The sequence below is a fragment of the Trichosurus vulpecula genome, chromosome 2, assembly GCF_011100635.1.
Source record: "Trichosurus vulpecula isolate mTriVul1 chromosome 2, mTriVul1.pri, whole genome shotgun sequence".
Lineage (NCBI taxonomy): Eukaryota > Metazoa > Chordata > Mammalia > Diprotodontia > Phalangeridae > Trichosurus > Trichosurus vulpecula.
In genome coordinates, this window is record NC_050574.1 from 456,594,960 (window position 1) to 456,608,688 (window position 13,729).

Consider the following 13,729-nt stretch of genomic DNA (forward strand, 5'->3'; position numbering starts at 1 on the left):
TTTTTGAGAGCTTGGTACATTTTCTTGTGTTCCACACAGTCAAAGGCTTTAGTGTAGTCAGTGAAGCAGAAGTAGATGTTTTTCTGGAACTCCCTTGCTTTCTTCATAATCCAGGGAATGTTGGCAATTTGGTCTCTAGTTCCTCTGCCTCTTCAAATACCAGCTTGCTCTCTTCTGGTAATTCTCAGTTCACATATTGCTGAAGCCTAGTTTGCAGAATCTTAAACGTAACGTTGCTGGTGTGTGAAATGAGTCTGGTAATTTGAACATTCTTTGGCATTGCTCTTATTGAGTATTGGGTTATAAACTGATTTTTTTCCAATCCAGTGGCCACTGTTGAGTTTTCTGGCATATTGAGTGAAACATTTAACAACATCATCTATCAGAATTTTAAATAGCTCAGCTGGGAATTCCATCACTTTATTATCAACTTATTGTTAGCAATGCCTCCTAAAAGCCCACTTGATATAATTCTCCAGGATGGCTGACTCTAGATCAGTAACCACACCCATATTGGTGATGTTAAAATCTTTCTTGTATAGTTCTTTTCTGTATTCTTGCCACCTCTTTTTACTCTCTTCTGTTTCTGTTAAGTCCCTACCATTTTGATGCCTATTTTTTGCATGAAACATTCCCTTGATATCTCTATTTTGCTTGAAGAAATATCTTTTCCATTTTATTGTTCTCTTCTGTTTCTTTACGTTGCTTTAACTTATTATCTCTCCTTGATATCCTCTGAAATTCTGCATTCATTTGGATATAGCTTTCCCTTTCTCCTTTCACTTTCCTTCTTTCCTTAGCTACGCCTCATCAGACAGTCATTTTGCTTTCTTGCTCTTTTTCTTTGAAATGTTTCTTGTTGCTGCCTCCTGTACAATATTGTAAACCTCTGTCCGTAGTTTTTCAGGCAGTCTGCCTACCAGATTATAATCCCTTAAATCTCTTTGTTACTTCCACTTCCTATTTATTAGGGATGTTATTTAGGTCATACTTATATGGTCTGATGGTTTTCCCTGCTTTCTTCAATGTAAGTCTGAATTTTGTAGTAAGAAGTTCATGATCTGAGCCATAGTCAGCTCCAGGTCTAGTTTTCACTGTGTAGAGCTTCTCCACCTTTGGTTGCAAAGTATATAAGCAGTCGGATTTCTTTGTTGACCGTCTGGTGATGTCCATGTGAAGAGTCACCTTTTGGGTTGTTGAAAAATAGTATTTGCTGTGACCAGCAAGTCACTTTGACAAAACCGTGTTAGTCTCTGCCCTGCTTCATGTTGTACTCCAAGGCCAAACTTGCCTGTTATTCCAATTACCTTCTGATTTCCTACTGTAGCATTCCAGACTCCCGTGATGAATGTGACATCTTTTGGGGGGTATCATTTCTAAAACATGTTGAAGCTCTTCATAGGACTGATTAACTTTGGCCTCTTCAGCATCAGTGGTTAGAGCATAGCGTTGTATTACTGTGGTGTTTGCCTTGGATTCGAACGGGTATCATTCTGTCATTTTTGATATTATTCGCCAGTACTTTTTTCTCACCTTTTAATTGACTATGAGGGCTACTCTATTTCTTCTAAGGAATTCTTGCCCACAATAGTGTATGTAGTGATCACCTGAATTAAATTCAACCATTCTCATCCATTTAAGTTCACTGACATGCAAGGTATTAATATTTAATCTTTCCATCTCCTGTTTGACCACATCTAGCTTACTTTGGTTCATAGATCCTAAATTCCAGATTCCTATGCAATATTGATCTTTACATCATTAGACTTTCCTTTTGTCACTAGACACGTCCTCAGCTGAGCTTCCTTTTGGCTTTGGCTTAGTAGCTTCATCAGTACTGGAGCTACTTGTAGTTGTTCTGAACTCTTCCTCAGTAGCTTATTGGACACCTTTTGACTTGAGGAGCTTATCACCATTTAGTACCAGTCAACTTTACTTAATCCTACTTACCTTAGACCCCCCCACCCTACCAAGCAAGGGATTGCATATGCGTGCTTAATACCTCTTTGTCTATGGGGTTTGAAGCAGCACTTTCCATTTGATAATTTACTACAAAACATTGCACATGTAATTCTGTTTAATCTGCAAGTTCTATAGCCTAGGAATATGATATTTAGTATTAACTTAAAATTTCACCATAAAAATAGTGTATATGTTCCATGAAGTTATTATTGAATTTTAGCTGTGTTTTTTGTTTGCTTATTATGTAAATTATTCACAGGATTAGTGCAGTGTAGGCAAGTTTTTCAAGACAAAAGAGTTTTCATCATTGGAAGTATTATGAATCAGCATGTGATTTATGTGCAGGGGAAAATTTTTTAATTTAAAAGCGTGTATTTTATTCATGTATAAGAGGGCATGGCATCTAGGGATTGGCATTCCCAGTTCAGCATGAACGTGTAATTTAACTTGAAACACTGGCCTTTTTTTTGAGCTACATTGGTGATAAGTCTCTCTAGATATGGGCTGATACATATGTCCCAAACTCCCTTAATCTAGAATCCTCCTCCATCTTCCTTTCAGATTTTAAAGCACACACACACACTTAAGCACTTAATTTAGCTTCACAACTAATCATATTGAATTACTTGGTATAAAGTATGTTAAAGTTTTCTTAACATATTATCTTGTCATAATAATTATTTGTTTTCTGTGATTGTTTAGTGCTTCCATGGTCAGTAGAAAGAGCGCTACTTTTGGAATGAGAGAACTTGGTTTCAAATCTTAACTCTGCCACCTGCTGCCCCTCTGATCTGGGACAAGTCACTTAACCTCTCTGACCACAAAATAATGGGGTTAGACTGGAATACTAGTAGATCCCCTTCTAAGTCTAAATCTGGTTCTAAGTGCTAATTGGTTTTTTTGTATCCTGAGCATTTAGCATAAATAATAGCTTACATATATAGATGAGTAAACAAGCATAGAAGGATGTGTGTAAAAGTCCTTTTGCTAACGTTTAATCGTTTCTCCTGTATTATTTACTTGCACAAACAGAAAGATTTATTTAGTTTGCAGTAGAAATGTCCTTAACTGGGCACATAGTTAGAATTGTAGCTTTTTAATTAACATTCTCAAGTATTTTGGTTAATTTCATTGTGAAAGTTGAAATTTTAAACAAATGAGAATTTATGAATTGTTTAAAGCCAAAAGCCTCAAGTATAGCTGAAAATCTTTTAAAAGTGAGAATTTTAGTAATTCATTTAGGTTGTCATGTTAAATGATGTCATTAAAAATTTTTGAAGTACAGATTGTTTTGTGTAAATTGATACTTGCTTCTACAGCTTAAAATCCAACTCACTGCTTACATAAAGAGTTCCTACTGTTTGATTTTTTACAATTTCTTATTTGATTTTTGGAATCAGAATTAAGGTTTTATAGTTTGCAAAAACTGTTAATAAGGTCCATAAACCATCCCAGCTATCATACTTTGTTCTGTGTTTTTTATTTTTGAAATTGTTTTTTACATATATTTGATCTGTAGGTAGATTTTTCCCCCGGAGATTAGACTATGGATAAACAAGGTAGATAGCTGCTTAGTGCACAATAGCCATGCAGCAAGGCTCACTTTTAATACTGGTTTTTATAAATTTGCATATTTTTCATCCTAGAAAATTCTGATTTCCAGTGTTTAAAGATATTTTGTAATAATTCAGTTTGCTTGTCTTTACAACTTTAGATTGAAGGCTCAAAACCTCCAGCAAGTATTACTCAAAGGGTACAATTTTCAAACTTGTATTGACAGTCGGCATTTTTAAGCCCCTATTACATAACATGCAGTGTCCTAGGCCCTGGGAACACAAAAAAGGAGGGAGTCTCTGTTCTTAAGGAGCCTGCATTCTGTCAGACAACATACAACACACACACACACGTTTGCATGTGGATAGTTAGGCAGATACAGATGGATAGATAGATAGATGGATGGATGGATGGATGGATGGATAGATAGATGGATAGATAGATAGATAGATACTTGGAATAAATACAAAATCATTGCAAGATAGGGAAAAAAGAGAAAGAGCACTAACAGTTGGGGCAAATCAGAAAAGGCTTCACGTATACAGTGATACTTGAGCTAGGTGTTAAAGGAATTGAGGAACTCTGTGAGGCAGAAGTCTGGAGAAGAAGTACATTTATGGCATGTGAAGAGTAATTGCAAAGGCATGGAGACAAAGAGGTGGCAGATACGTACCGAGGGAAGGCCAGTTTGACTAGAGTGTAAAGTGCATGAGAAGATGTATAATGAGTCTAAAGATAAATTGAGCTCACGTTACGAAGGGCTTTAGATGCTTAGAAGATAATGCACATCGCATATAGCTAAGGAGCAAGAGCTTCCCATAACCTTTTATTCCTGCAGCTGATAATAGGGAGAGACAACACAAATCCCAGACTCCTGACTCATAGCTTGCGCTCATTTGTTAGCCTAGTTGGGAATTACTTTAAAAAAATAAGTAAAACATTTTGCTTATTGACAATAGCAGTCTGTAAATTAACCCTCATTTGGGGAAGACTGACTTTTTGTTGCTTTTTGATTAATTTACATCAATTTTTTCACTTTTGTCTTTTAATTCCCCATTTTAAAATGTATCCTTTGCAGTACAGTTTGCTGGATGTATGTATAGTGTGCATTTCCAGAGGGATTATTTGTTGAAATTCATTGACTTGAAGTATTGAGACATCCAGGTGGCTTAGTGGATAGAGAGTATTGGACCTGGAGTTCAACTCCAGCCTCAGACACTGACCAGCTGTATAACCCAGAGCAAGTCACCTACCCTCTGTCTACTTTAGTTTCTTCATCTGTAAAATGAGGAAAGGTTGTCATGAGGACGAAATTAGATCTCTGTAAAGCACTTCGGAAATCTCTAGTGCTATTTAAACGCTTGCTGTTGAAGTACTGAAGTGCTGCACAATCCAGTTCCTCAGCCCTCCCTCACTCAATCAAAGTCAGCTGCAAGTCATGTCATCATTTTCCTGATGTCATGATCCTCTTTGAAAATGAAGGACGAACACAATCCAGTTCCCAAAGTCAAGATCTCAAACAGTAGATGCAGCCTTTTGAAATAATTTCCTACTTGTCAAATGAATCATAATATTTGTTGAAGCATTCATCAATTGATAATGTTATTTTGGTAGCAGTTGCACAGGAACAGTATTCAGTTTACTGATGGATATGAAGTAAAAGAAGATATTGGAGTTGGCTCATACTCTATTTGCAAGAGATGTATACATAAAGTCACAAATATGGAATATGCAGTTAAGGTATGTATTCAGTTCTTCCCTGTAGTTCAGTAGTAATTAAAAACTATAATCTTCCTTGGAAAAGGCTGTCTTACATTTGTTGTTGCAGGTTAAGATCAAGTTGGATATCTAGTGACTATTAAAATTTGTATTAACCTATTGTCATTGAGAATTTTAACCCCACAACCACTGAGGCTTATTTAGTATTTCTGAAACATAGAAAGGAAGCTTTATATACCTCTGAAATTTGAACCTTTAACTTGAAGTCAGTAAATATGAAGCTATAGTCAAACTTACTGCCTTTTTCCCCTCTAGGTTAGCAGGCTTTAACTCTCCATCTGGAGCAATCTAATTAGAAGTGGTTATTAAAGATTTAAAGCCTTTGGCTCAGCTTGTTTTAGACATTTTGGTGATGGAAGCCTAATTCTTGAATGACTAGAGATGGTCTTCATTTTCACCACATTTGTATTTAGATGTTATATAGACCAGAGAGGCAACATGGCATAGTGTGAGGGAGCTGACTTTAAAGCCAGGAAGAAATAGGAGTTCAAGTCTTGCCTCTGACACATACGGGCTGTGTAACTCCGGTAAGTTGCTTAACCTCTTTGTGGTAACCTAGGCAGTTCTGTAAGACTGTACATACCAACCTGCCTTGGCAGGGAGAACTTTCTTAATGGGGCATTCCCTATATCGATAATTGTCTCTATCTATAAACTAGATGACCTCCAAGGTCTCTTCCAGCTCCGCATCTGTGATGATCCAGTTATTTATTTTCGAATAATTCTTTACATTTATTTAATTATATACTTTATGACATATTTTTGTTGGGTTGGTAAGCCTTGGGAACAATGCATTTTAATTTCCCATCTACCCTATTACTCTAACTGAAATTTGTGTTTTATGGAAATAAGAGTAGTAAGGCTCAAGCTGGAAGAACTAGGATGTACCCAGCCAAAGCGGCTGACTCAGAAATAACTAAGCAGTCAAAACCTTTTTAGGAGTTGTAGACATCAAGAGCATAGCCCCAAACCTTTAATTTCCTCCTCGGGCTGTTGGGAGGTGGCATGTGACTTTAAATAGATAACAAGGTGGAGAAGGTAGTAGTCCTAGCTCAGTTAGGCTCTAGCTGTATTTATATCTATTAGAAGTTCTGGAAGAAGTATACTTTAGAAAATTTCTGGTTTTCACAAAGCCCTAGGCCATTTGTCTAATCGGCATAACTATCAAGTAATCACCTGGTCGTCTGTTTTTAAGTTACCATGGCAGTTGTGTAAACATATATCCATATATCGTTTGTTTGGTTGGGGGGGGGGCGGCAGCAGTTGGGGTTAAGTGACTTGCCCAAGGTCACACAGCTAGTATATGTGTCAAGTGTCTGAGGCCAGATTTGAGCTTAGGTCCTCCTGACTCCAGGGCCAGTCCTCTACTCACTGCGCCACTTAGCTGCCCCAGCTGTGGAAAAACACACATTTAAATAACAGAAAGGCACCTCTAATGTATATATTTAACTTCCATAGTTTTTAAATACAGAATTCCACAGCAGCTAAACATATATCAAGCAGCAATGTGTTTATGTGGAAAATTACATGGTAGTTTTGTTTTATGTGACCAAAATTAATACGTGTTTTGCACTTATTCTGAATTCTTAATTAATGAACTATTTTACAGTTAAAATATAAGGACCACAAAGGAAAACAAATTAAGGAAAGCATTTGAACAAAGCAAATAGAAAAGTTTAATTTGAAAATTAATCAAAATTCTTTTTAAAATTCTGTTTAAATATATTTATGAAACACAGTAAATCATTAAGGAAAATAGTCAAGCATCTGAAACACAAGTTTTTAAGAGTTGAACAATTCCATTAGGATTTTAATAGAGCTAGCTTTGGTTAACTTTAGTTTCAGCTTAGTAAAAATCATCACTTTAATATAGTAAAGATACTGTGAAAGTTGGCTCAATATAGATTACTTATTAAAGGGGATAGGAATATCATGTATAAGTTAAATTCATAGATCACCTAATAGTTCCGCCATAACCAATAGTTTTCATCACTCACCTAGCCAAATCTATTAAAAGAACTGCTGGGAACAAGAAAAACTGAAGAATTGATTTAACTTTTTTCTTTCCATAAACATCATCTTATAAATGAGCAAATAAATTCCCAAATAGTGAACAAAAAGCAAAAAGGGAAGGAACTTGGATAATCTGCCAGCCATATCACAGAAAGGAAATACTGGGAAATTAACTCCAATATCTCAGATTTTTAGAAAATCAGAAGTAGTGATGAAATTGATATTTTATCTGTTTCATATAGCTTTTCCTTAGGCTTATGGAACTCTTATTTCTGTCATTCTAAAATTATCGCATGTTCCAATTCCAAACCCCGTAATAATAAAATAAGGCTAAAATTGCACTTCTGACATTTTTTTTTTCTATTTGGAGACTTGTAAAAATCTATCTTTGACACAGTCTAGACAGAAAAGAAAAATATTCCAATCAGTATGGTCACAGAGCTGGCAAATGCTAAAAAAAAAAAATAGAGAAAAATCCTTAGTAATTTTAGTCTTGCACTAGTAAAATATGTTGTCAAAGGCTCGTGTTTACAGTGTTCATACAAGATAAATCCTAACGTGTTACTGTTTCTGTTTTAGATTATTGATAAAAGCAAGAGAGACCCAACAGAAGAAATTGAAATCCTCCTTCGTTATGGACAGCATCCAAATATTATTACTCTTAAAGATGTGAGTTGATCCTTCTGAGATAAATTGCTTGATTTATCTTAATAACATTTGCAAATTTTTTCCCAGATTATTTAGTATGCTGATACAGCAGCAGTTTAAGTTACTCCCTTTCAAGCTGTCCTGCTTTCTGTTCTCCATATGTCACATTGTATCTCCTGTCTCCATACCTTTTACATAAGCCGCTCTCATGCAATTCAGTTGCAAATCATGGTATCACCTTCTGATATCATGGTCCTCTTAGAGAACAAAAGACAAATATCTTGATGAACTTACTTGTAAATATGTTTTATTACAATAGGACATAAACTCTTTGAGGGCAGTACCACTCTCTTTTGTATCCCAAGCACCTAGTCTGGTGCATAGTATGTGCTGAATAAATGGTTGTTGAGTTAAATTCACTTAGGACAGCCAAAGGGATTTATTAGCTAAATCATATTTTTAAAAGGTGGGTCAAAGAAGAGTTCCACTCTACAGGACAGATGAGATCATAATAACTAATGATGGAAAGAAAGCACATCTATTCAATTCTTGCTTATATTTTCTCTGCCAAGAATGCTTTTTGAACTGAAAAAGACAGAATAAAAATAATTTGGGATTATTTGGCTAATTGGGAATTGAAAATGAGTTCTTGATGTGTCCAAGCCAGTGGATTTGTTTGCTTCCATTCTCTTGGAAAGATCAAGGAGAACCAGAGAGTGCCCGGTTCTCTCAAGACTGAAATACGTCTCAAGTTAGTTAGCTGTGTGATCGCGGGCAATTGCCCTGTCAAGTCATCTGGCAACTGACTAAGACTAGCAATAAATCAGTCGCTAATCTGCATTAGTGAAAGGAGTTTCCACACTGGGAGCTCCCCACATCAATGAAATCGTGAGTCTGGACCAAAATATATATTACAGGCTTGATGATACTATTCTTAGGCGAATGGCCAAACCAAGAGTAGTCAGTGATTTGATTTCAACTTACACAAATGTCTATAGTGCTACACCTTTGAGATATTTGATGGTCTCTGTTTAACTTTTATCAGTGATTTAAAGTCATAAATGACGTACTTGTCAAATTTTCACATCACAGCAAATTTGGCAGTATTGTTAATGCTTTAGATGACTAGGCCAGAAGATCTTGACAACTTCTTCTGAATCTAATAAACTGAAATTGAATAGGGTTAAAACATAAAGTCTTATACTTGGGTTAAAAATCATCTTTACAAATTCAAGATGAGGAGAAATGGCTAGATAATAATTCCTGTTAAGAAAATCTGGGTTTTTTATTAAATTCAGCACTATTGAGATCGTGCTAGAAAAGATGATGCCATCTTAGACTTCATTAAAAAGGGCATCATGTGCAGAATGAAGAAGGTAATAACCCTGCTGCCCTCTGCCCTGGTCAGACCACATCTGGGACATGCTGGACAGTGTCCAGAGGAAGGCAGCCAAGTTTGTTAAAGGCTCGAGATTCAGTTCAGCGAACATGTACTGATCACTTCTTACTTGCCGGAAACTGGTGATACAAATAGAAGAATGAAAGTGTACTTTCAAGGTGTTTACGTTCTGTTGGAGGAAAGCAACACATACACAGATAAACATATTCAAACTAATTTTACTTGAAGAAAGTGGAGAACACCAACACCTGGAGAGGCTAGGAAAGGTATTCTATAGAAAGAAGCAATCTGGGGGGTTCTAAACAAAACAGTAGTGATGCAAGAGAACCTCAAACACCTGGGATACCAATGCTCCAGCCCAGAGACAGGAGGTGGAATGTTACTGCCAGGGAAGAGCAGGTAGGGCAGTATGGCCAGAGTATATGAAGCATCTCAAATCAAAGGCCAATGGCCATCGTTGAGGTTATTATTGTACAGAGGATTGTTGTTCGCATATGAGTTGCACTAGATGGCTGCTGAAGTCCCTTCCAATTCTTATGTTCCAAGAGTTTTAAGTAATTTCAAAGACTACCTCTCCACAGAACAGATTATAAGTCAAGAATTTAGATGATGTTTTTACTCAGTTTGGGGGGCAGAAGTTTATTATTGCCACTTTTCCCCCTGACTCCACCATTCAGACTGGAGTAGCTCTGATCAGAACCAGGAATTTTGTACTCTGTGTATAGTTCCATATGTGCAATCACAGGAGTTTGCAAAGACTCGAGTAGAGTTGGTTAGTGCTGCCTTCCATCAACAGTGGACAGAAAAGAGCATGAACGAGAAGAGCCCAACATAGGAGGAGTCTGGTAGATCACTGCTGGTCTAGGATGGACCTGCTTTTGTCTCAGACAGGAGGAGAAAATGGGAGAAACCAATTCAGCATACATTTATTAAGCATGTACATTCAAGGCCTTGTGTAAACGTTAATCATAGACTGATTAAAGGTCCTCATACCAGGAGTAGTATGCGAACAGCGAAGGAGGGGGACACTTTAAACTGAGCACTCTGGGGAGGCTTCATGAGAGGAGCTAACGGCACATGGGCTGATTGGTTTCCTTCTTCCCCCGATCCTGAATGTGTTTCTGAAGAGAAGAGTGCCAACAAGTAGAGAAGAGGGATGGCATTCTCGACAGCCTGAGTAATGTATTCAGGCAGATGATGGCAGGACAAAAGTCAGGGAATAATTAATAGCCCAGGCTACTTCCAATGTAGAATAGATGTTGGCGAATAACAATAAATTAAGATGACACATCCTAATCTCTTTAGAGAGCTGATGGAATGAGAGGTGTAGAGTAAGATGGGTTGTTTTTTCCTTGACTATTCTGATTTGTTTACAATGGAAGGTTTTTCAGTTATTGGTTTTTTTGGAGTTTGGGGGGTTTTTTAAGAAGTTTTTTGTTTTAGTCGGAAGGGTAGGAAAATTGGTGAGGGAGAGACAGGGGGTCACTGGTGCCGAATAAAAGAACATGCATGAGGCTTTTAAATATGAATTATATAGAAATAACCTAAGAAAATGGAGTGTATTTTTACAGATATGCTTTGATCATTAAGGGTAGATTTCATTTCTGTATGCAAATGGGTATGAGCTGTTAGAGGGGAAGACATGAAAGGATCATGAGAGAGGGGAGGGGATTGATTGCTAGACCATGGTCTAGAATGAGTTAGAAGAGATCAGATCATAGCACAAGTAGAATGATCTATGCCCAGTATTTGTAAATTTCTTTTTCTCTGTGGACCATGATAATTTTTGAAATTTTCCATTGATTATAAAATAAACTCTAATTTATTTTGAGTATGACACTTTAGAGGTTTGTTTTTGGACCCAAACCTTCAAAGAATCATTCATATTGTGATACTTGTATTTTGTAGGTCTATGATGATGGAAAATATGTCTATGTAGTAACAGAGCTTATGAAAGGAGGTGAACTGCTGGATAAAATTCTTAGGCAGAAATTTTTCTCTGAACGAGAAGCTAGTGCTGTCCTATTCACAATAACCAAAACTGTAGAATATCTTCATGCACAAGGGGTAAGTGTTTTAAACATTTTATGTATGTCTCTAATACCTACATTCTTCATTGACTTTTCTGTTTTAATATGCAAGTTTAGAATTAAGAAGACCAAACTGTTCTGTGATTGTAAAGAGTTCTAACTCCCCTATTCACCTAGTTCTGCTCTTCTTCATGTATATATCATTGATCTGAAAGCAAAAACTGCTGTTGAATCATTGCTGTTCTGAAACCCTAACCTGCATTACAGTGCCCCAGAAGAGAGTAGGGAAAACCTCCTTACATAAACGTCATGTTTTTGTGAAATGAAACCTGGTGCTGTGGTTCTTACGCCCCTAGACCACAGTATATCACCTAACTGTGGGTCCATTGTAAGGGTGAAGCTATTCCTTAAAGTAACCTGTAGGCACCCATTGAAATTCACAGTCACTTGGGATTGGACCAAAGGCATCGAATCTTGACCTAACCTAACCTAAAATCCTTAACCAGGGTAATATGTGACCTTCAGTATACACAAATATGTACTGAAAAAGAATAGATTATAATGCTCACTGGCAAATACTTTTTGAAAGCAACATTCTTCTTGCTGCCAGCATTCGTGTTTCTTTGTCCCCAACCACCGTTAAGTGGGTTTGTGCCAGTGTTGAAAGTGGCATACTCCTGCCATGTTTGCAAGATTTACCAGGCATCAAAATCCTCTGGAGATAGCAGCGGTTTTGGAACACAGGAAGAACATAGACTTAGAGCTTCCCAGGAAGATGCTTCATCAACTTGGAGTGAAATGGTTTGATGGAAATGAATCTTCAGGGTAGTGCAGCTGGAAGGGAGCACTTGCTTGAATTGACTAGAAGTCTGGCTTACAGTTTGATTGAAAGCACTTGAGAATAATGTTGTTTAGACCAAAGGGATTGTTCATAAAAAGGGGGCAGCAATATATGGGGGGGGGTGTTTATGCTGCCCAAAAAACCTCAATTACTTAATAATGATGAGGAATAGAACACTTAAATTGAATTTATAGTTGCAGTATCACAGAAAAGCATTGTTCTCATTTGAGTTTTTCCTTATTCTGATATTGTTTAGATTTCAAGGGACGCTAAGAATTCATCAGTTGTCTAATGTATTGTGCAGTAGATACTAGAGTAAGAACAGCAGTAGCAATCTGCGCCTCAGCAGGAGGATGCTCTTTCAAGATTATCTTCAACGTTTTCCACGTTCCAGTCTGATATCAGAAGAAAAAAACATCTACTCCATCCCTAGCAAGTTTTTAAAAACAGCAACCATTTTATTTTGGAGCAAGTTCATCTCATAAAATTTAGTGTGAAATTCTTTTGCTTATACAACATTTGAAAGTTATTTTGATACAAGAAATAAATATCCATTTGAACAAAATCAGAGGAGAAATTCTGGTCTTTTTAAAAAGTATTCAGTTTTTCTAGACAAAAATATTTTGCATATATGAGGAGAGAAATATTTGATCAGTATGAGACAAATGAAAGTTCAGAGCATCTTGTTATTTACTACTTAGGGTTTTGAGTTTTTTTAAATAACTCCCCCCCAATAAAACCCTCCTTTAAAACTTTAAAAATAAGTACAGCCTAGCAAAGCAAATAACCCTTTGACGCTCTCTCTGAAAATGTATGCCTTATTCCACTCCTGTTCTTTACCAATCTATGCAAAAGGGCAGAAACCATTAATCATTGATGAGGGTTCTAAAGTCAGTCAACAAGCATTTATTAAGTGTTTATTATGTGCCAGGTGTTGAGGATACAAAGAAAAAGGGAATAAAAAACAGTGCCTGCTCTCAAAGGGTTCAGTCTAATGGAGGAGACGTAATGAAAAGAAGTATGTACAAGATTTATACAGGATAAATTGGAGAGAGGAATCGCAGAAGGAAAGAATTCTTTCATTGTTTTCCTTTTCATTATTGCAGACATAAACATTTTCTTTTGGTGTCATTCACCTCATTCAGCATCAGTTTGTAAACAGTTTGTAAGTTTCCTCAAGTTTCTCTGAATTCTTCACGTTCGTCGTTTCTTATAGTATATTACATTGTTATACCACAATTTGTTCTGCCATTCCCAGTTAACAGGCAGTCAGTTTTCTTCCTGTTCTTTTGCTGCTTTAAATATTTGTATGTATATAGAAGCTTTCCCTTTGTCTTTGACCTTCTTAGAGCATATACTAGTGATTTCTTTGGGTCAGGGAGGATGTTATAGATGACTGATTTTTCTAGTATAATTCTGTATTGTCCAGAATAGATGGACCAATACACAGGTAAACCAACAGAGGCTTTCCACATCCCCTCCAACATTTATTAATAATTTTTGT

At 36.6% G+C, this 13,729-nt stretch overlaps 1 protein-coding gene across 3 annotated transcripts in view; it reads left to right on the top strand.

Moving 5' to 3' along the window:
- RPS6KA3 (ribosomal protein S6 kinase A3) overlaps positions 1-13,729 on the top strand; it is a 105,105-nt gene that overhangs the window by 76,651 nt on the left and 14,725 nt on the right. For 2 of the 3 annotated variants that reach the window (XM_036742611.1, XM_036742613.1), the window contains 3 exons: positions 5,131-5,256; positions 7,887-7,976; positions 11,263-11,421. In XM_036742611.1, the coding sequence (XP_036598506.1) occupies positions 5,131-5,256; positions 7,887-7,976; positions 11,263-11,421 (375 nt within the window). The remainder of the gene's footprint in view (positions 1-5,130; positions 5,257-7,886; positions 7,977-11,262; positions 11,422-13,729) is intronic. The other variant, XM_036742612.1, reaches the window with a different exon arrangement.